Raw genomic sequence first — 24072 nt, 5'->3', positions numbered from 1 at the left:
GGTCTCTATCACCTCAGTCGATAGACCCGTGTTTATGAACTGGGCCCCCTCAGGGGCCAAGCCCACAGTTTCCACAGTTCTGGGCGCGGGTGCAGTACTGACCCCCCCGGCCTGCGAAAGAAGATCCCTCCTGACTGGGATTTCCCAGGGAGGACCCTCTAGGAGAGACATGATGTCTGGGAGCCATACTCGGCCCGGCCAGAACGGGGCTACCAATAAGAGCTGAACCCCGTCCCGGCGGACTCTCTCCAGCACTCCTGGGAGCAACGGCAGAGGGGGAAAGGTGTACAGACGCAGCCTCGGCCACGTCTGTACCATTGCGTCCAGCCCCAGCGGGGCCGGATGTGTGAGGGAAAAGAATGCTGGATAGTGTGTCGTCTCTCGAGACGCAAACAGATCCACCTGGGCTCGCCCAAAGCGGATCCACAGCTCCTCCACCACCTCGGGGTGGAGCCTCCATTCCCCCGGCACCACTCCCTACCTCGACAGGGAGTCTGCCGCTACATTCAGGACCCCCGGGATGTACATCTCCCTGAGCGAGAGCATCTTGCCGTGGGCCCATATTAGCATGTGATGCGTGAGCTTCCACAACCGACGCGATCTCAATCCCCCCTGGTGATTTATATACGAGACCACCGAAGTGTTGTCTGACCGAACTAACACATGGCGGCCCCGTAGGTCTGGGAGGAAGTGTTTGAGTGCTTGAAACACAGCCATCAGCTCCAGCTGGTTTATGTGCCAGGAGAGCTGATGGCCCCTCCACAGACCTTGGGCCGAGCGGCCACTCATGACCGCTCCCCAGCCAGTTAGGGAGGCATCCGTCGTTAGCATTACGCGACGACAAGGAGCCCCCAGAACTGGACCTTGGGAAAGGAACCAAGGATCTTTTCACTTCACCAAGGCACGTAGGCAGCGCCGCGTGACCTTGATTAAGCGAAAAGGGTTTCCCCTCGGGGAGAACCCCTTGGTCCTGAGCCACCACTGTAAGGGTCTCATGTACAGCAGGCCAAAAGGTATCACGTTGGACGCTGCTGCCATCAAATCCAACACTCTTTGAAAGTGTTTGACAGTGAGTGACTGGCCTAGCTTGATCTAATTGACGGTATTCAGGATCGTTTTTACCCTGGGCGGAGATAGCCGAGCCGACATCGTTCTCGTGTCCCAAACTACCCCCAGAAAAGTAATGCTCTGCTGTGGTGCCAACATACTTTTCTTTTCGTTCAACCTTAGCCCCAACACCTTCATGTGGGCGAGAACAGCATCTCGATGCTGAACCGCCAGTTGTTTCGACTGTGCTAACACTATCCAATCGTCGATGTAATTTAGCACGCGGATGCCCTGGAGTCGCAGCGGAGCCAGAGCTGCATCCACGCACTTCGTGAAAGTGCGGGGCGATAAAGCTAGACCGAATGGCAGCACTCGATATTGGTACGCTTTTCCCCCAAAAGCGAACCTGAGGAACTGTCTGTGCTGCGGAAGGATGGAGATGTGGAAGTACACATCTTTTAAATCACGATTTGTTTTATCGTGAGCATTTTGAATTTTAATCTTTTTACTGCTCTGTTTAGATGACGCAGATCTAAGATAGGCCTTAGCCCCCCATCATTCTTTGGAACTATGAAGTACCGGCTGTAAAACCCCGACTCTCTGCAGTGGGGAGGGACCCGTTCTATAGCCTCTTTTCGCAGAAGAGTCTGTACCTCTTGTTCCATTACCAGAGCCTGCTCGGGGCTTACTACCGTGGCAGTAACCCCGTTGAACACAGGCGGGTGTAACCCGAAATGAATTCTGTACCCTTTTTCTATTGTACGCAGGACCCATTCTGAGACATTCGGCAGAAGTTTCCACGCTGCCAGAAAATCTACTAAGGGAACCAGCCTCTCGAGGCTGGTCTCTGGATTTTCCTGTGTAGTCAGCCCGGTGTCCTGTAACGGATAACCGGCAGGTAGCAACCGAACTGATCGCCCAGGGGCCCTCCCGAGAGGGCGCGAACATCCCCAAGCCGCTACGTTTCCGGGCGGACAAGGAGACATGCGTTCGCCGGGGACCGCCGCGCCCTGAAGCACCAATGGTGGCAGGGTTGGCAGACTGGCCCCCTGATGGCACAGGGAAAGAGCGGGCGCCTCGGCGAGCCGCACTTTCCCGGAGGGGACTGCCATCGGAAGCCCTGCGCTCTTGGCATCAGGACTTCTTAGCCGAGGCCTTCCTAGCGATAAGGACGGTCCTCAGATCCGTCCTAACGCAGGAAGGTCCCGGCTGAGCGCGTCGCCCGGACCCCCGTTCTCTCTGCGGGGGGGCCCGAGCGGCCACGCTCGGTTTTTGCTGCGCTCGATGCGCTACGGAGGAGGACGTACTCGGCTGGGGCTGCCCCCGCCCGGCAGCCCCTGGGGGATACGATTTTCGGGGGAGAAATTTCTGAAAAGCTGCAGCCTGCCTTCTGGCCTCTTGGTAACGGTCGACGACCGTTGTTACTGCATCACCAAACAGACCAGAAGGCGAGACGGGCGCGTCCATTAGGAATTTTTTTATCCCTCTCTTTTATATCAGAGAGGTTCAACCATAAATGTCTTTGGCCGTCTCCCTGGTGGCACGAAGATACAAATCTGCCGCCCGTCTAATTTCAGCTATTGTCTTTTACCCCACTTCTTTAGTTTCCTCATTTATATCCCCCAACAAATCAGCCTGATATGCTTGCAGGACGGCCACCGTATGTAAACAGGCGGCCGCCTGCCCTGCTGCTGAGTAAGCTCTGCCCACCAGCGCTGATGTCGTTCTTACGGGCTTGGTGGGCAGCTGCGGGGCTTGCAGCGACGATGCTGGGGGAGAGATAGCTCGCGTCTCTTCCACCCGCGGCATCGCCGCATAACCGTGAGCTTTCAACCCGTTTATATTTGAATATTCGGATGTCGACGGGTTGACAACTCTGGCAGATGCTGGTCTAGCCCAGGACCTCGACACCTCGGTGTGGAGGTCCGGGAAGAATGGCAAGCCCCGCCTAGGAGGTTGTGAATATGAGGGTAGAAATCTCTCATCTAGCCTACTTTGTTGTTTATGTGTTTCATACTGCTTGGCCGGCCAGTCTAAGCTTAATCTTGCAACGGCGCGAGTAACAACCTCCATAAGCTCCTCCTGTGCGTGTAGTGGTGGAAGTAAATCGTCAGTTTCACTTATGCTTACAACATCCAGTTCCTCGGAACTGGAGTGCTGCAGCTAATCTTGTGCCTCAGCGCGAGCGTAAGAAACCGCAGAGCGTGCTTCGAACTCGCGGGCTGAGGCTTGAGATCCAGCGGGTAAGGGCAGAGATAGGGGATCACCCGTCTCTAACCCCGCCACTAGATCTAACTGCGATCCCCAGGACGCGAGCCTTCGCTGCGCCTCGGCAACAGCGGGACCCCGAGCCCTGAGGACTGCGAGCCAAAGCACTCTCCTCGAAGAGTGCCCGGCGTGATCTCAGTGTTCGCATTGGGAGACTCTCGCAATGCTCTCAGCCAACCCCCTCGAGAGCTGACTGGGCATGCTCAAGCCCCAAACACATTACACACAGGTCGTGTGTATCTCCACCCGTGATGTAACGAGGGCAGAGAGTAACACATCGCTTGAACTGACTAGACATTCTCTTTTCTCTTTTTTTGACACACACACAATAAATGGACATACAATATCACACAGAGCGCTTTGTGAAGACACAGAAGCTAGTGACTGTTTGGTCCAGGTGTGCTTTATAGCTTCCTGGTCGATGACGTCACCCGCCCGTGACGTATCGTCCCGCTATTGGACTGATTACACAAGTGCTTCATGACATGGTACGCAGAGGCATCCCCTAGCGTTTCGACGCAGCTCGAAGTTCCCTCGAGATAGGGAAATTAATGTTCATCATAGTTCAAATCGCAAGTTTCACCCACTGTCAGGTGATTGACACTATTGGTGCGAGACGCGGTCGCAATCATGTCAGTTTATGATTTGTGTCTAACTGATCGCATGGTTTTCGTTTAAAATGTCAAAACGATCGCATATTATTTGAAAACATTTAAAAATTATTGCACATTATTATTATTATTATTATTATTATTATTATTTTGTCAGCTTTATCAACGGATTATGATGAATAGGTCTTTTCATGTTTTAACCAAGAGGGAAATACGAGACATCCCGGATGTCCTGAGACGCAGTGCTCTTCTGTAAGTTGTGCTACCTAAGCCTATCATATAGCCTACCTTCTGACATTCACATTTCGTTCTGTATCTGGAAAAGAAGTGAATATCAGCTCATGTGTACATGATCCTCATGGTGAGGCGCTCAGTCACGCTTTAGTAAAGAGTGCAACATCTAATGTTTGAATTTTGATACAAATTTAACAGGAAGTGGTGTTATGACAAAATCAGTTTAGTTATATTTCAGTCATGCCCCCCCCATCTTTCTGCAGAATGCTTACTGTTTACTTTAAGTGTAAAAAGTCTTTGATTCATTTTTTTGAAAGCATGAAATGAATGAAAAGAAGGCTATATGTATTTTCTTTTACAGTTAAATTATTAATATTTATGTAATCAGGGATTTTTTTTTTTAAATGTAAAACTCAGGCACTTTGTTCCTACATGAACTGACTACCTCTTTGCACTTATATAAAAAAAAGAATTTGTGGTATTTGGCACATTTGTTTTTGCTGTAGTTTTTAGGGGGTTATTTCTCCTGAGATGATATATTTTGCTATATCTCGATATACGATATATAGCAAAATATATCAAGATATTTTTTTGCTCCATATCGCCCAGAGCTAGCAGTTGAATTATGTACATGATGTATTTCTGAGCTTGTGCGAATGGGTGGAGGCCGGGCTAATTTGCCTATTCAGGTAGTTTATCAAGTCAAATTTGTTCACAGAGAACAATGTTGGTATACAAAAATATTTCATGTATTTAGTAGAAACAAGATTCCAAGGAAAGCATCATGTTTTTTAGTTATTAGACAATATTTATTTTGCAATAGAGTCCCATACAGAAAATGTTTTAAACAAGAATCAAAAACAAAATCTTATACAGATGGTTTGCAACCAGAATGCATTTTTTTGCCCCACGCAGCGAGAAATGCATTAATACTCTTGACTGCTAAGTGGCGCTATAACCACAGATTTCAATATGTTATGGAAAGGACACAACACAGCTCATTTTCACTTGTAGCAGTCAATGTATTACAAAAGCATACAAACAATGCGATTTTTAAAAATCACATTCACATTAATGTAAGCAATTGCTGTTCCAAACATATTCAAACAGAACAGTACTAATACCAAATAAACATTTCTTAAAGGTATAGTTCACCCAAAAATTACCTCCCACCATTAATGTCACATTACAAAATGCAGAAGTCATAAGCTGATTCTGACCGTTTTCATTTCTTGCAATTCCAGTAACCAATGTTCCACATTCATGAGTCAGTGTATGTGTGTGAAAAATCAGTTTTATTAAAAGATTATGCAAATATCTGAATATTAGGTATACAATATTGTTCATAATGTTATGACCCCCCCACCCCATTATTTTGAGGACCCTTTTCTTACACTAGTTAAACTTTGTTATTCGTTTTTGCTGAAGTATTGTTAATTGTGAAATTTCACTCATTTAAAATGATCATATCACCCACCAATACATTAATTCCTGATATCAAATCTGAATTGTCAGCATTACCCCAGTCTTCAGTGTCACATGATCCTTCAGAAATCTTTTAATATCTCACACCTTTAGCTTCCTTTAGTGTTACACAATCAAATCATATCAAATACATAACTACTGCAAACAAACCTGCAATAAGAAACAAATATAATAGCCTACCACTGATATATTTATATGTATAAAGACTAAATAAAAATATTGCATATAATGCGCAAATTAAAATTATCATATTAATGCACTGTATAAAAGAAAAAATATAATTTTAGTTGTCAGAAATACTACTAATAGCCCACACCAAAAATAAAATAATGCTCATTGCACAATTTAAACACCCCAAACTCAGTGAAACAATATTTATTTCATAGCAAGGGTTACAGTTACCATAAACTTACAGATACAAGAAAATATACAACTTGTAAAGTATGTGTAAAAATGTCTTAAAATCACACTTATGATCCCATTATGTGTTATATCCTGTCACCGTGCAGCATATTATTATTAAACACATTAAACACCACTAGTATTCTAAACTTCTACTGTTGACTTATCAGCTGAGAGACAACGTGGGTTTCTGTCTTAATTACGCACATCAAAAACATTTTCCACAGCATTAGTTCTGGATTGAACAGTGGTTGTGGTGGAGCAGGACTCTTCTGGATCATCTGAGAAACGACCTTCTACGTCTTTGTGAATGGAGTAATAATACAGGAAGAGGAAAAACCCTGAAAAAAAAAACAGATCATTTTTTCTACTGATTCTGCCTCCTCAAATACATTTCACAGATATATATATATATATATATATATATATATATATATACACACATACATACATACATACATACATACACGGTGTTAGCCGCGTTTTAAAGCCTTGCCGGTTAAACATTTCATTTGCGTGCTTATGCACTGTTTTGCATTGAGCGCGCACACTAAACGTCTGTCAAACAAACGCGATTACTGGACAGTCTTACTGCGCTAATACTTTCAAATACACACAAGGTTAACATATAAACACAGTCGGTTATGTCTAAAGTGAAAGTAAAATTGCGTGCGTTTATGAGATGCGAGCAGGTTTTCAATTGACAGCAGCGCATCCTATAGTGAACATGCTTGTCCTTAAAGGGACAGTTCACCTCTAAAATGATTTTAATAAATAAAATAAAAACTTTAATACATTAGCTTTTAATCAATGTTGTATATTGAAGGATATGTAGTTTTAATTTTAGCCTACATTTATTCATTCAAATTCACACTTCATACAGAGATATATTTACTGCCACTATATATTTATTTTATATTATACAATACACTGGGAATGTGTACAAGGGTTTTTTTTTAAGTAAAGTTTTACGTTTAAGTAAGGGTTTCAATTGTTTTAAGTGAAATAAAGAGTATTGCAATAAAAAAAAATTCTCCTTAACTATTTTCTGTTCCTTTCACATAAGAATAGAATAATAAAAAAAACGAACCAAACCGAGGTATGTATTCAACCGTGGACTAACTGTATTGTTGCATCCCTTTATTTATATATGTTTATATGTATAACGTTTATCTGCTTACCCCCAGGGTATCCAAGATGTAGGTGTAATTAGAATTAAACCCCATTGACATGCATTATACGAGCAATGGTTGGAGTTAAAATTTTAATGTGTTCTACTGAAGAAACAAACACACCTACATCTTGGATGCCCTGTGTGAACTATCCCTTTAAGGAATGAATTCATATATATGCTGAAACCTGTTGAAAAATATAAGCATTCTACTACATCAAGTGTAATGATGAATATGATTGTTTCTCACCCTGAAACGAGTTCAACACAGTGAAGATGTAATATGAGGGAATGAGCATCGGCCCATAACTGAAGAACGCCACAGCCCACGTCAGGCCGAAGAGCAGGAACAAACTCAACACCATCATGAGCTGCTTTCTGAACGTCTTTCTCTTGCCGTCAGTCGCTTTTATGTGTCGGGCTTGGACAATCTTAGTGACGATCATGATGAAGATTCCAGTTGTGAAGATGAAGACTAATGTGTAGTAGCCAATGTTCACAATGTAGTGAATTAAAAGATCTGTAATCCAGCACCTATAATTAGAAAAGTAATGTAAATAAGACAATCAGTGGACACTTAAAGTACCCCACTTATGCTTTTTCATCTATTACCTTTCATGTAGATTGTAATAGAGCTGTTTGTGAAAGTCAAATTTCATTGATCAAAGTGCAGATAAATGGTTTTTTTGCCTCTTAAAAGAAAGCGATGCTGAACTGCCTGAAACGAGTCCTCAGTAATTCCAGTCTCACTTTCTGCCAGAGTATGTGAACGGAGTGGAGCGGCAACAGTTTCCCTCCACGCTCTAAGCTTTCAATAATCACTCCGCTCCAGGTTCACCATTTCCTGCTCCCTAATATCAGAAAAAGCGATCCGTCTTCGCTTCCTGAGGTAATTTGTGGCTATACAGAGCATCCGGAAAGTATTCAAAGCGCTTCACCTTTTCCACATTTTACGTTCATCCTTATTCCAAAATGGATTAAATTATTTTCCTCAAAATTCCTCAAACAACACACTATAATGACATTGTAAAAAGTTTGTTGAAAATCTTTGCAAATGTATTAAAACTAAAACAACAACAACACGTACACAAGTAATCACAGCCTTTGCCATGACACTCAAAATTGAGTTCAGGTGCTCCTGTTTCCACTGATCATCCTTGATATGTTTCTATAACTTGATTGGAGTCCACCTGTGGTAAATTCAGTTGATTAGACATAATTTAGAAAGGCACACACCTGTCTGTATAAGGGCTCGCAGTTAACAATGCATGTCAGAGCACAAACCAAGCCATGAAGTCCAATGAATTGTCTGTTAACCTCTGAGATAGGATTGTATAGAGGCACAGATCTGGGGAAAGGTACAGAAAAATGTCTGCGGTATTGAAGGTCCTAGTGGCCTCCATCATCCATAAAAGGAGAAAGTTTGGAACCACCACGACTCTTCCTAGAGCTGGCCACCCGGCCAAAGCGATCTGGGGAGAAGAGCCTTAATCAGGGAGGTGACCAAGAAACCGATGGTTTATATGAGGAGAGCACATCTCTGCAGCCCTGCGTACACCAGGCCTGATGGAAGCCACTCCTCAGTAAAAGGCACATAACAACCCACCTGGAGTTTGCCAAAAGGCTCCTGAAGGACTCCCAGACCATGATAAACAAATTCTCTGGTCATATGAAACCGATTGAATTGATTTGCCTGAATGGCAATTGTCATCTCTGGAGGAAACCAGGCACGTTCAGAGACATTCTTGATGAAAAGCTGCTCTAGACCTCAGACTGGGGTTAAGGTTCATCTTCCAACAGGACAATGACCCTAAGCACACAACTAAGATAACAAAGGAGTGGCTATGGGATGACTTTGTGAATGTCCATGAGTGGCCCAGCCAGAGACCAGACTTGAACCCGCTTGAAGAGATCGCTGGAGAAAGATCTGGAAAGGGCTGTGCACCAATGCTCCCCATACAACCTGATGAAGATTGAGAGGTCCGGCAAAGAAGAATGGGAGAAACTGCCCAAAAATAGGTGTCTCAAACTCAAAAAGAAGTGGCTGTAATTGGTGTCAAAGGACCTTCAACAGAGTATTGAGCAAAGGCTGTGAATACTTGCATGTGATTTTTCTTTGTTTGTTTTATATTAATACATTTGCAAAGATTTCAAACAAACTACTTTCATGTTGTCATTATGGGGTATTGTTTGTAGAATTTTGAGGAAAATAATGAATTGAATCCATTTTGGAATAAGGCTGTAAAATGTGGACAAAATAAAGCGCTGTCAATACTTTCTGGATGCACATAATCACTAACAGACTGGGCCGTCTGACCAATAGGAGCCGGGGAGGCTCTCCAAAAGGCAGGGTTTAGCGAGACTGAATCCTTGATTGAACCATTTCAGACACTGAGAGAAAAGAGCTGATACGGCAAAAGTGTTTTATGACCTTGGATGCATGTGAAACTGTTGTAGGAGACTCCAAAACAACATTAGTATCCTTTAAAGCTCCACAATACAGGCATCTTCAGTCTTCATTTATTCATATACTTTGTCAGATAACTTACATTTTTGTTGTTTTTCCAGACGTTGTGTTTATAATTACTGTTTTATATCCTCCTCCTGAAACAACAGCTATGACAATCGGAGCCGGAAACGCTGAAAACAGAGCATTTTCATGATTGTCAATAAAATAAACTTTAACTTTCTTAAATTATATATATATATATATATATATATATATATATATATATATATATATATATATATATATATATATATATATATATATATATATATATATATATATATATATATATATATATATATATATATAAATTTTATCTCAGCTACCTTCCCAGGAAACACTTCATATTATTATATGAATATTATTTTTTTTCATATTATTTTAATTTAAAGCTGCAGTCCGTAAGTTTTGCCCCATGTCGCCATCTCTGTTTGAAACCTGCAATTGTAGTTTTTATCATCGGCTTTATCTGTACGTGAGTTGTGCATCGCCGCAGCTCCTCAGCGTGAATGAATCTATTGTTCTGAGGAGTATGTGCGGCTTTGCTGTCAGTCACTGCACTGGTGTGGATACTTTACCTCAGAATCACATATTCTATGTCTTGGAGTATAACCAATAATAAGAGATTTCCCCAGAAATATCATCTGAACAAATGTGTATTACATTGTGTAACATGTCTGCCATTTTTGGGAACAAAACATTACAATAAATCACGCAATACCAATGGTGATTAATTCTAACAAATACTCATAAAACATCAGAGCATGCAAATTATTATTGTTATACTTTGTTTTCAAATTGTTAATGTTAACAGCATTAGCATTGCGTGACTAAGTATATGTAGTGTTTATTAGCATGACCTGTATGTTTCAATTTCTGTACAGTCTAATCTTTTGATTTTGGGTGAATCTCTAGTCGTCACTGATTATTGTCATCACATAATCCGCCATCAAAATAATAAATTGAATTATTGTGTGATTATAAAATATAAATTTAATTACTGCTGTGAATGATCTGCTGAAGAACATGCAGTATACATGCTCACGTGTGTTACTACCACTAGCCGGACTTTATCTTTATCTATACAGACGTGATGTAATGACGCAAAGACATGCTAGAATTTCCTGTGGAAATCCACTATACCACTCAAATTATAACACATTATTACAAGCTTACCATTGTGAATGGGGCTAAGGTAAGGAGGTCTTTTGAATACTGGCTTGTTGTGTACTAATTTTTAACCCCAAAAAAGTAACAGACTGCAGCTTTAAACTGTGTTTAAATTACTTAAATTATATTGAACAGTGGTGGGTTATAAGGGCCTTTTTTGCCCTGACAGCCCACACACATATATATATATATATATATATATATATATATATATATATATATATATATATATATATATATATATATATATATATATATAATATCTGTGGGGGGTACATCAGTGGGGGGTACTAGTGCTACCCCCCTCTGATGTCATCAGGTGTTTGAACTTTTCGCGGGTTGTGAGCGTTCTATGTGAAATGAGCTATGGCCGCTGCGGATGACGGACTGTTATGGCGACGGCGTGGGGTGTGTTGATCTTTAGTGAAGGCCCTGACTGAAACCCTACGATACGCTACTGATATTGAAATACCACGCAATGAAGACAAGCTGCTCAAGTAAATGTCAAAAACATCATAAAAAAGTAAAAGTAGTTCATAAGATTTGTGCTTAATATATCTTCTTTTTCAGGTGAACCTGAGTTTACGGACTGACTTGCAGGTTTTTGTTTAAAAAAAAAGTGAATTAAAAAAAGTATTTCTTAAGGCAACACCTATAACAGGTGTTTTGTTTAATTAACTCACTCCAGCCGCACACGGTGATCTTCCTCATGTAGTTTGTGATGGTGACGTTCTGTTTGATGAGCCATAAGTACATATGAAGAGCTTGAATGAAGAACCAGGTGAATGTAGCCAGCATGGAGTAATGCATGAGCAGCGCTATGAAGACGCACGCAGCCTTGTCTTCTGTGTTGGCCACACTCTCGTTTGACAAAAAGGATAAATTCAGGAGAAACAAAGCCACAAACATGTTCATCAAGATCTTCGTGGCCTGATTTGATTTGGCTTTCCTGTTCAAATATAAAAACTTGTATTTGTTACATTCGTTTATACACTTTGCAGACACTTTTATCCAAAAGAGGAACAAAAAACGTACAGTACATATATTTTTAAGATACTCTACCGTAACAGGAAATGCATGAACAGAGCGACGGAGATAAAAAACATGGAGATGCCGCAGCCGATAGAAGAGATGAAGCTCAATGATGCTACGTACGGCGCTGTGATATTTTCATTTACATCTGGAGGAAACTGAAAGACCATAGAAAACACAACAGATTCAAACCATTTTAACACCCTTAGTTTGTTAGCAAGAATCAGATCTTTACATTTATTTAGTCATCTTATACAAGTTCACTAAAATATAGACGTGAACTAAAAGACTGATATTGAATTCATGGGATCTTTAAATGAAACTCTGAGAAGCTTCTCACCATCAGCACGGCAAAGAACGTCAGATGTGAACACGAGCACTTTATGGTGTTATTGTCGATTATTTCTGTCTCACAGCCGGATGTCGTCCATTTAAGATTTCCTTCAAAGAAAAGAGAGCAGCGATTAAAATATATAGAGTAAATTTGGTTTGTTTGAGGTTAGGGTTGGGAATCATGAGACATTTTCCAGTTTGATTTTGCCTTATGATTAAATTTCTGATTCCATTTACTTTTAATTATTTTTATTTCATCTAAAATGTTAAGGAAAAATAATGCACAATACTCAATCCTTTTTTTATTTACGTGCTGTCAAAAAATTTACAAATTCAACACAGCATTTTATAATTTTTGCAAAGATAATCTTTTTCTGAAGAAAAATCAACGCCTAACCTTTCTAACATATGCATGAATTTCTACCTGGTGATGAGCCTTGCAAGGTACAGTAGTTTTGTAAATTATTATGGATTGTAATTTATTATTTCATAAACATGTATAGACAAAAATATAAGTTATCATTAATTCAAAAACCTTAACCAATTTTATGAATCTTAATTCATTAAAAAACAATTACAACAAAACACCAGAGGCCAACTGTATAAAACAATTGGTTTTATTCTTAAACATTTAAAATTTGTATAATTATAATAATTATTAGTTATATTTCTGTCTTAACTTTTTCAAGGTAAACCAAACTTTTATTTTGGCAGGTTTGGCTTTTTGAGTTTCTGTGTGTATCTGATGACGGTTTTCTCAGATGAGCAGCTCTGGAGATTTCCCAACTCTATTTATGGAAACTAATCAATGCAGCTAAAACTGAATTTACCTTTGCCATCCCAAGAACTGCAGGACGGCTCACCGACCTGTAAGAACACGTTTGATTATTATTTTGCTTTCAGTGTCTGATCATTATAAAAAAAGAAAGAAAAAAAAGAAAAAGATTTACAACAAAACCTTCGTTACCAGATCTTTCTGTGTAAAGAATATTTCTATATTGTCTGTAAGGTTGGAGATATTGGCGCCCATCATTATTCCATAAACCTCATTGTTCAAAACAGTGTAATTTTTAATTTCATCCTAAATGAGAAGCCATACAAGAATAAAAGATCAATTATTAATCAGATATAAACGTGTGAATAACATAGATCAAGAAACAATTGTTGAAGAAATCAAAAGCTTTACCTTCGTTCCCATGTTTTTGAACCGTAAAACTCCAGCAAATGCAGTTCCATTGTTTCCCAGTCGTGATTGATCAAACGCTTCGCTGGAAACCGTTACAGACCAGTCAAACTCTGTGTTCAGGTCACTTTGACAGTCAAGAATCTGTGAAAAGAAGATTTATCATTGATAAATAAAGAGTCCTACAGTATTGTTCAAAATAATAGCAGTACAATGTGACTAATCAGAATAATCAAGGTTTTTCGTATATTTTTTTATTGCTACGTGGCAAACAAGTTACCAGTAGGTTCAGTAGATTCTCAGAAAACAAATGAGACCCAGCATTCATGATATGCACGCTCTTAAGGCTGTGCAATTGGGCAATTAGTTGAATTAGTTGAAAGGGGTGTGTTCAAAAAAATAGCAGTGTGGCATTCAATCACTGAGGTCATCAATTTTGTGAAGAAACAGGTGTGAATCAGGTGGCCCCTATTTAAGGATGAAGCCAACACTTGTTGAACATGCATTTGAAAGCTGAGGAAAATGGGTCGTTCAAGACATTGTTCAGAAGAACAGCGTACTTTGATTAAAAAGTTGATTAGAGAGGGGAAAACCTATAAAGAGGTGCAAAAAATGATAGGCTGTTCAGCTAAAATGATCTCCAATGCCTTAAAATGGAGAGCAAAACCAGAGAGACGTGGAAGAAAACGGAAGACAACCATCAAAATGGATAGAAGAATAACCAGAATGGCAAAGGCTCAGCCAATGATCACCTCCAGGATGATCAAAGACAGTCTGGAGTTACCTGTAAGTACTGTGACAGTTAGAAGACGTCTGTGTGAAGCTAATCTATTTTCAAGAATCCCCCGCAAAGTCCCTCTGTTAAAAAAAAGGCATGTGCAGAAGAGGTTACAATTTGCCAAAGAACACATCAACTGGCCTAAAGAGAAATGGAGGAACATTTTGTGGACTGATGAGAGTAAAATTGTTCTTTTTGGGTCCAAGGGCCACAGGCAGTTTGTGAGACGACCCCCAAACTCTGAATTCAAGCCACAGTACACAGTGAAGACAGTGAAGCATGGAGGTGCAAGCATCATGATATGGGCATGTTTCTCCTACTATGGTGTTGGGCCTATTTATCGCATACCAGGGATCATGGATCAGTTTGCATATGTTAAAATACTTGAAGAGGTCATGTTGCCCTATGCTGAAGAGGACATGCCCTTGAAATGGTTGTTTCAACAAGACAATGACCCAAAACACACTAGTAAACGGGCAAAGTCTTGGTTCCAAACCAACAAAATTAATGTTATGGAGTGGCCAGCCCAATCTCCAGACCTTAATCCAATTGAGAACTTGTGGGGTGATATCAAAAATGCTGTTTCTGAAGCAAAACCAAGAAATGTGAATGAATTGTGGAATGTTGTTAAAGAATCATGGAGTGGAATAACAGCTGAGAGGTGCCACAAGTTGGTTGACTCCATGCCACACAGATGTCAAGCAGTTTTAAAAAACTGTGGTCATACAACTAAATATTAGTTTAGTGATTCACAGGATTGCTAAATCCCAGAAGAAAAAAAATGTTTGTACAAAATAGTTTTGAGTTTGTACAGTCAAAGGTAGACACTGCTATTTTTTTGAACACACCCCTTTCAACTAATTGCCCAATTGCACAGCCTTAAGAGCGTGCATATCATGAATGCTGGGTCTCATTTGTTTTCTGACAATCTACTGAACCTACTGGTAACTTGTTTGCCATGTAGCAATAAAAAATATACTAAAAACCTTGATTATTCTGGTTAGTCACATTGTACTGCTATTATTTTGAACAATACTGTATATACAGGGAGTGCAGAATTATTAGGCAAGTTGTATTTTTGAGGATTCATTTTATTATTGAACAACAACCATGTTCTCAATGAACACAAAAAACTCATTAAAATCAAAGCTGAATATTTTTGGAAGTTTTAGTTTTTAGTTTTTAGTTTTAGCTATTTTAGGGGGATATCTGTGTGTGCAGGTGACTATTACTGTGCATAATTATTAGGCAACTTAACAAAAAACAAATTTATACCCATTTCAATTATTTATTTTTACCAGTGAAACCAATATAACATCTCAACATTCACAAATATACATTTCTGACATTCAAAAACCAAACAAAAACAAATCAGTGACCAATATAGCCACCTTTCTTTGCAAGGACACTCAAAAGCCTGCCATCCATGGATTCTGTCAGAGTTTTGATCTGTTCACCATCAACATTGCGTGCAGCAGCAACCACAGCCTCCCAGACACTGTTCAGAGAGGTGTACTGTTTTCCCTCCTTGTAAATCGCACATTTGATGATGGACCACAGGTTCTCAATGGGCTTCAGATCAGGTGAACAAGGAGGCCATATCATTAGATTTTCCTCTTTTATACCCTTTCTTGCCAGCCACGCTGTGGAGTACTTGGACGCATTGTCCTGCATGAAAATCATGTTTTTCTTGAAGGATGCAGACTTCTTCCTGTACCACTGATTGAAGAAGGTGTCTTCCAGAAACTGGCAGTAGGACTGGGAGTTGAGCTTGACTCCATCCTCAACCCGAAAAGGCCCCACAAGCTCATCTTTGATGATACCAGCCCTAACCAGTACTCCACCTCCACCTTGCTGGCGTCTGAGTCGGACTGGAGCTCTCTGCCCTTTACCAATCCAGCCACGGGCCCATCCATCTGGCCCATCAAGACTCACTCTCATTTCATCAGTCCATAAAACCTTAGAAAAATCAGTCTTGAGATCTTTCTTGGCCCAGTCTTGACGTTTCAGCTTGTGTGTCTTGTTCAGTGGTGGTCGACTTTCTGCCTTTCTTACCTTGGCCATGTCTCTGAGTATTGCACACCTTGTGCTTTTGGGCACTCCAGTGATGTTGCAGCTCTGAAATATGGCCAAACTGGTGGCAAGTGGCATCTTGGCAGCTGCACGCTTGACTTTTCTCAGTTCACAGGCAGTTATTTTGCGCCTTGGTTTTGCCACACGCTTCTTGTGACCCTTAGGACTATTTTGAATGAAACGCTTGATTGTTCGATGATCACGCTTCAGAAGCTTGGCTATTTTAAGACTGCTGCATCCCTCTGCAATATATCTCACTATTTTTGAATTTTCTGAGCCTGTCAAGTCCTTCTTTTGACCCATTTTGCCAAAGGAAAGGAAGTTGCCTAATAATTATGCACACCTGATATAGGGTGTTGATGTCATTAGACCACACCCCTTCTCATTACAGAGATGCACATCACCTAATATGCTTAATTGGTAGTAGGCTTTCCAGCCTTTACAGCTTGGAGTAAGACAACATGCATAACGAGGATGATGTGGTCAAAATACTCATTTGCCTAATAATTCTGCACTCCCTGTAGATGGGCATGTTTTTATGCTTCTCATGCCTTACGTTTATCATGTTCTGCTCTATGGAGTAGCATGCGTCTTCAGTTTCTGTGTTCTCGGCTTGTATTTGGAGAATACCTATAATGTCTTCCATCACAATCGCTGAACTGTTTGTGTTGTTTTTTTTCATCTGCTCCACCAGGGACTTCAGTTTGTCCAAGGCAACACTGCAAAACAGGCTTAATCACTCTGTAATAAGTTTTTAATTTTAAAAGTACAAATTTAAAAAAAAACTCTTACGATGCATTTGAGGGATCAATAAAGCCTTCCTTGTCTTTCAGACCAGTATTTGAAGTGAGATTGTAGAATTTCTCGGGTGGTTTAATACTGGTAGATTTGTTTGCTTGAATAAAAGCAGGTGTTTTTTCACAGGTCACACAACTCCATCCACTCCCATTTGAATGCAGAACATATTTGCTTTGTACCCTGCCTTCAGCACACAGAAGGAAAGTCACTTTATAATCTGCTGAGATTTAGGTATGACATACAGCAACTAAAAAAACTAATGAAAAATTAAAAAACACAGACTTACCACTGCATGTATGATTGTCATATTTAGCTTGTTTACACATCTTCTTGGGTTTAACAATAGGGATGTCCTTACAACCTCAAGAGACCATGACAATACATAATAACTCAGCACATTATCAAATCATAGTTTAGCTGTGTGAGTTAAAAGCAATCAAACTTCTGTAAAACTTGAAAACGGGACAGGGCTCTATGGTCAGACTAAGAAAGCTTTTTGACAGCAAACCAACCAGATCAATTAAACATACCGCTGGATCTTTAAGGCTGTAGGCCTATTTTTCTACCGGAGGTCATAGAGATCTTGTTTAGATACATGGCATGTATTCTATCAAATACCAATGCGTATAAAATTAAAACCTGACCACCTCTGCTAGAAATATTATAATGGGCATTGGTTGGATCTTCCATCAGGACAATGATCCAATGAGCCTGTTTACATTTTGATATGTTATTGGATATGTTTTCAGCTGGGACTCGACATACTGTGATTGCTTGTATTATTTTTCTGGACTACTTTCCTTCACTCAGTAAAATTTGGATGACTGACCTGGCCTTTTTTGTGATCCTGTCACACTGATTGGCTGCAAGCTCTCTACATCCGATCCATATCCTTCTCTGCATCTGATACAGTGAGTCCCCACTCTCTTTACCATTTTTTGGTGTCAATCCTCAGTATGGTCGGGTAGTCTTGCCTTCTGCAGATTGTTGTGGATGTTGGATTCGGTACGGTTCTAGCTAACGTAGTTTAACCGATTAGTTAAACTCACTCCACTCAATTGGGTAAACATCCCAAAAATTGCGGGTGGATGAGAGAAATCATATGTTGATTTGAATTAAGACGTGGAACTCTCGTTTCACGGTAAAACGCAAAATTTTGTTCTTTAACTTTAGTTTTCAACTCATGTCGAGATCAAAGACCGCAATGCGAGAGAGCGGGAGTGGCATCAGCACCGGTTATATAATTTAGTCTCACTATTTTTAAATGAAGACAACTGTGTTGAGCTTCAGGATATGACGCTGAACATTTAAGCTTCATTTGCGGCAGTTCACGCGTCAGCTGAGGAGATACGAGCAAATCCAAACACATGAACGCGATGGCTTTGCACGTGGGTCATCGATTATGAGACTTAATATATAATTGACAATATCTTAGAAATACACCATTAAAATGTTCTCAACGCTAGGCGCAACAAACATCAGAAGCTGTAACGTGTGTGTGTGCATGTTTGTGATGAGCAGTACTCGTGCTTTCAGAGCTGCGTGCTTTCATTGATTTGTGTAATTGAAATACCACATTTTAATCATATTTGCTTATACTCAAATATAGACTCAAAAGACATCTGTTTAGCTGTGCATGTCCTGAATGAGACCTGTGCCACTGTACATCCGACTTTTCTTAATGCATCATCTAATTTTCTTTTAATTCTTCATATTACTGTATGTCTGCATGTTTTTACTCTTTTAATTATTTTATACCTGTATCATGTGTTTCTTTTAATTCATATTATAACTGTTTTAATTTTAATTATCCTTTTTTTAATTATTTAAAAAAATTATGTTAAGGCTGTCTGGGTGGAAGAGGTGGAGAGAAGGATGAGCAATCTTGTTAGCTGTGGAGTAAGCCCAGGAAGATTTGTCTGCAAGGGTACTGTTTAAACAAAGTTACCTGACAAATATAAATAGTAAAATCGCAAACCTGACTCCATTTTTCTTCCACTCCAGATAAGGGAAATCAGGTTATACAGTATATATGGAAAAATCAATGTTAAGCTCTCTAATCCCTGGGAGAGTATAGACTCCACCCCTAGGTTAGCATGATCTGCGATTTACTTAAAGGAAACAGACGCCTTAGCCCACAGATATCCCCCAGTGCACTTTGAATAACTTAATTATACTGGATCATTTATAATCGTCAATAGTAAAATCCAGCTAATTCAGTAATCCACTTAAAAAGATTGGACCCCTGTTCATTCCTTAAGATATTCTAGTGCTGGATTGTTAGTCACTCCAACATTTAGTCTGCTCAATATGAGTGCCAGGTCTTTTAGTGTTGTGGCTCCCAGGTTGTGGAATTAATTCTCTTTTTCAAAACATACGTCAAATGTTCTACCTTTTTCTTTCGAAAACTTTAAAAAGTCGTTTTCCTCTTATTACACTTAGGCTCTCTGTCTGTACATTGTACCTTGTTGTTACAGATTGGCATACAGACAGGTAAGGAAACAGGAAGAGAAGACAATCCTTATGCGCTTATGGTTTAATAATCCAAAAGAGAAACAAGGAAACATGGAACGAGAACAGGCCCGTCGTGACAAGGCAAGCAAACCAAGCAATTGCTTGAAGCCCCGAGCTGGCCTGGGGCCCCAAAGTCAACGGCAGGTTAAGAATAGACAAACTGTGTGAGCGCCCCCATTGATAGTCAAGGCAGTAAAGTGCAATAACACTGTTGTCGGGATCCCCCTCATGGGGGCCCTCTCAGTAGTCTCTTCTGCTGGCAAAATACAAAACCTCCTCGGAAGTCATGAAGCGGAATTATGCTTAGGAAGCCAGAAAAGAAAAAAGAGAAAGGAAGAGTAGGACAAGAAAAAATAAGATAGTGGTAAGTGATAAATTACACTGGATAAAATAGCTCTACTTGTACCGAAATAGTGTGATTTTTGCAGCAGGTAGGCTAGCAAAAATATGTTTGTTAGTTAATGTTACCTGCCTGACGTCCAATGCTTCTGGTAACGAACAGTTAGTGCAACTTTTTTCCCCGAACGGACAGAATGTGGTTACATATTGTAAAATGTTTTTTTAACGGGATAAGGAAGACACAGATCTGTTCCATAATCACTGTTTATCGTATTTAATGACATGACATTGCTATCAGGGCTGTAACGATATGCGATATGAAATCGAAATCGCAATACGCAGGTCCACGAACCTGTATCGCGATGTGAGAAGGCAGAATCGCGACACACCCCTTCCAACTCCCAGAATTATCCTTCCTGTCCAGGTCCAACTTTTAAGTCAGCAGTATGGCAACATTTCAGCTACCCGGTGGAGAACAAGGATGGCAATCGTGTAGTTGACAAGACCCACACAATTTGCCGTAAGTGTTTCATGAAGCTTCCCCAACCGGCTGGCAACGTGGTGTGAGCGTGGCGTTTCTGTTGCGTGTCATCCGCGGGGCGGCTGCGTGGCGTTTTCTCTTTCTTTGCACACCAGAAGCGTGTCTGACGCGCGCTTCTTTTGGTATTGATGTACAGGAGGCCCTATACTTCATGTTAAATATATATTGCCTATTGGTACCGCAAAGAAAACGTCGGCAGTGGCCTATTGACCATACAGATATATGGTATTGACGGCAAAATAGGCTACAGAATACTGTACAGAATAAAACTGTTTTGTTTCCCCCCCATATCGAGGTTTGTATCGTACCGTGGGTCAAAAATCGTGATACGAACCGAATCGTGGGTTTGGTGTATCGTTACAGCCCTAATTGCTATAGCTTTGTAATAGGTTTTGATGAAAGTGCATAGCATGCTATACTAACTATTATTTATGCTATGAATAAATAACCTGGAATAGTTCCTATATCATGCTATATTGACTATTATTATAAACATTTTTTACCCAGATGATGATTTTTTTTCCTGTAGATTATGTTCTAGTGTCGGGACATACACGGAACTAACGTTTTACTGCTCCTGTTTATTAACTATTTAACAAGGTATTATAGTCATCTGTCGCGACTTTATAATAACCACCCAGATAATGTTTATAGACAGTTTACAAACCAATTAGTAACCCTTAACAAAGTGTTATGTGGTCCGTCTATCTATGTAATGTTTATAGATGTTTAAAAAAATGGTTTCTTAAAGGTTTACAAACATTTTTTAATCATTACCCGACACCTAATATATTATATGATAGATATAATGTGTATTACAATACGTTTAAAAGTGGACAAAATCTTACCTTTGTTTTGGTTTCCAGTTGAGGTGCAGACTGGGGTGTAGACTTCGTTGTTACATGTGCAATTGTGTGCTAATAACCCAGCAAAAGTAAATCCAGCAAAAATATCAATCTCACAAAATCTGACTAATCTAAAATAGTCTGTGGTTTTATCATAATCTGCTCTTTCAAACTCAAACACCTTACAGGGCTTAAACAACCAAAATTGAATTTTGGTTTGCATTGTTTGACCAACAATGGTAACATCATCAACACTGACAACAATGATCAATTAGAACAGCACTGATTTCTGAAAAAAAAAATTTTTGCACTTATGATTTGTGTGTGTGCTCATTTATTTTAGGATGACGCACCTGGTTTTGTGACTTGACATTTCAAATTATTTGGCAAAAACCACAGCTCAGTGTTTTTACACGACTCATTCATTCTTATTTCATATCCATTCGAATTATTTACCATGAAGAAACTACTCATTTTTTCAGGTTTTTTGCACTGTCCTGGAAACAAGGGAGAATATTTGATAATTAAAAAAAAAAAACTTTCTAAAGAGTTTTGAACTTGAGAACAGTAAAAAATAAACAACAACAAAAAATCTTACCTAGAAAAAAACCGTTTTTGACATTGATTGTGCAAAAATTGTTTAAAACTGTATTACAAGCTTGTGGAAATCTCGGTTTGAGATCTGGAATAAATAATAAATCAATATAATGAGTTTGGAACATGATCTGTCGTCACAGGGACATTCAGCTAATAAATGTACAGTATTCCTACAGTCATGTTAGCAGTGTATTTTTCACATCTACCTGTTTTACTCGATTCCCAGAAACATGCATCTGATAAATCCTCACCAACTATAATTTTTTTTGAGTAGCCTGCACAAAGAACATTAAAAAGCTTGTATGTAATAATGTATGACATAATGATATAAAACTCTATTTTATATGCCAATATTTATATTAACACATTTACAGTCATAATGTTGTTTTAAATAAAATCTAAAATAAAAAAAATAAAAAATTAACTAACATACTTATCTGGCCTGAAGCACAACAGATGATCATCAGCCACAGCAAATTCTGCTTTAGCCGAGACATAATTCCCAAAGACATCCTGATTGAGACACAAGAGTTGAATTTCCTTTTCAACAGATATTAGTAATAAATCTTAAAGCATTTTCTTACCTTCTTGAGATGAAAGTCCACAGTCCAAGAGGAGAGAGTTTCATCCGTTCACATATGAAGCCTCACAGTTAAGATCCGTAGCTCAGGGCCGCTGTAACACTGACTTGCGCTTCATTTACATACAGGAAAATCATGTTTTTATATCAGTGTTCATTTACACTTAGTTTATCAAGTCACATTTGTTCCCAGAGAACTATGTAAGTGTACAATCATATTTAATAATAATAGAAACAAGATTCCAATAAAAGCATCACCTTTATTATTAGTTATGAGGCAATATTTAGATTATTTTGCTATAGTGAGATTTCCGTACAGAAAAGGTCAAGTTTTAACACTATTCTTATAAAAAACTGAATATAAACATTGTTATATAACTGAAATGGTTTATAAAGTTTGTCTTTCAATAAATGGCACTTGCTGTAATATTTTTTTACTTGATGAATGATATTCACATATTTACAGGTTTGACTGATTTGAATATATATATATATATATATATAACACACTAAATAATACGTCAATATTTGATTCTGACAGTGTTTGCATGTCTTGCATTTTCAGTAACCTAATATGTTCCAAAAAAACATAATCAAATGATCATGGAAATATCTGAAACCACAGGCGTGACTTGTTACCTGAAGATGCAAATTTGTTTTCTATAAGAGATTCAGTATAGTTTGTGTCTTTTGTATTCAAACATGGATTATAACAATTAAAGGGGTGGTAAAACACAATTTCCCTTTTCTAACTTAAGCTAGTGTGTAATGTCGCTGTTTGAGCATAAACAACATCTGCAACGTTAAGACGTCCAAAGTTTAAAGCAAAGGGAGATATTTTCTTTTAAAGAAATCAATTTCTAAGGACTAGAGCAAACGGCCAGTAGGGAACTACAGCCTTTTCCTCCAGGGTTGGTAAATTAACTAACCCCGATATTTACATAAACCCCTCCTCCGAGAATATTAAATGGGGGGGGGGGCAAGGCCATTTTTTATTGCTGTGGAATAGAAGTTTTTTTTTTTATCCGGATTGCAGGTCCACTTTGTTCCGCCTTCCTAGGGACGGGGAAGTTAGGGATCAATGGTTAAAATTTATTTTTAACTCTGTCCCTTATAATTATTACTCAAATCTCACTCTCTGTGCTGCACATTTTACGGAGGAAAGCTTCCACAATCGTCGCGAGTTCAATGCAAGAATTGTACAATGGCTTGTCCTGAAAGATGGAGCATGGCCTTCACATGCGCACCTAAATTCACGCACAAATGTTTCAAAATGCCTTTTTTGAAAAGTATTAAACATATTGGGTCATGTCTAAAGAAAACAACAGAAAATGAAAAGTGCTCTTAAAGGGACAGCAGCCTAATATTCCAGCTGCAGTCTGTCATTATTGATAATCAAACAACAAATGACAAAGGAAAATCCCTGATCATGACTGAATTACTTAAGCAGCTTTAATACTGTTCATCTTTAATCTAAATATCACTGTTAGTACATCTTCCTGAAAAACATTAAAAACTATTTAATTTGTATTTTCATTCAGTTGTATTTTTAATTTTGTTGT

General features: G+C 39.4%; 1 protein-coding gene across 1 annotated transcript; it reads right to left on the bottom strand.

Moving 5' to 3' along the window:
- Nucleotides 1-5907: 5907 nt before the first annotated feature.
- Nucleotides 5908-21974, bottom strand: LOC137090493 (adhesion G-protein coupled receptor G5-like). The gene is made up of 15 exons (XM_067454455.1): nt 21932-21974; nt 21687-21830; nt 21337-21405; nt 17381-17455; nt 17089-17278; nt 16853-17015; nt 13449-13589; nt 13230-13343; nt 13093-13129; nt 12270-12370; nt 11960-12087; nt 11581-11846; nt 9768-9858; nt 7469-7752; nt 5908-6388 (listed from the first exon to the last, which is right to left on the bottom strand). Exons 2-15 carry the CDS (start codon nt 21805-21807, stop codon nt 6243-6245), a joined length of 1926 nt encoding a protein of 641 aa, XP_067310556.1. The 5' UTR covers nt 21808-21830; nt 21932-21974; the 3' UTR covers nt 5908-6242.
- Between the last annotated feature and the right edge of the window lie 2098 nt (nt 21975-24072).

This window comes from Pseudorasbora parva, chromosome 10, assembly GCF_024679245.1.
Source record: "Pseudorasbora parva isolate DD20220531a chromosome 10, ASM2467924v1, whole genome shotgun sequence".
Classification (NCBI taxonomy): Eukaryota; Metazoa; Chordata; class Actinopteri; order Cypriniformes; family Gobionidae; genus Pseudorasbora; species Pseudorasbora parva.
Note: the sequence above shows the minus strand (reverse complement) of the source record. Positions and strands in the feature narration are given on the sequence as shown.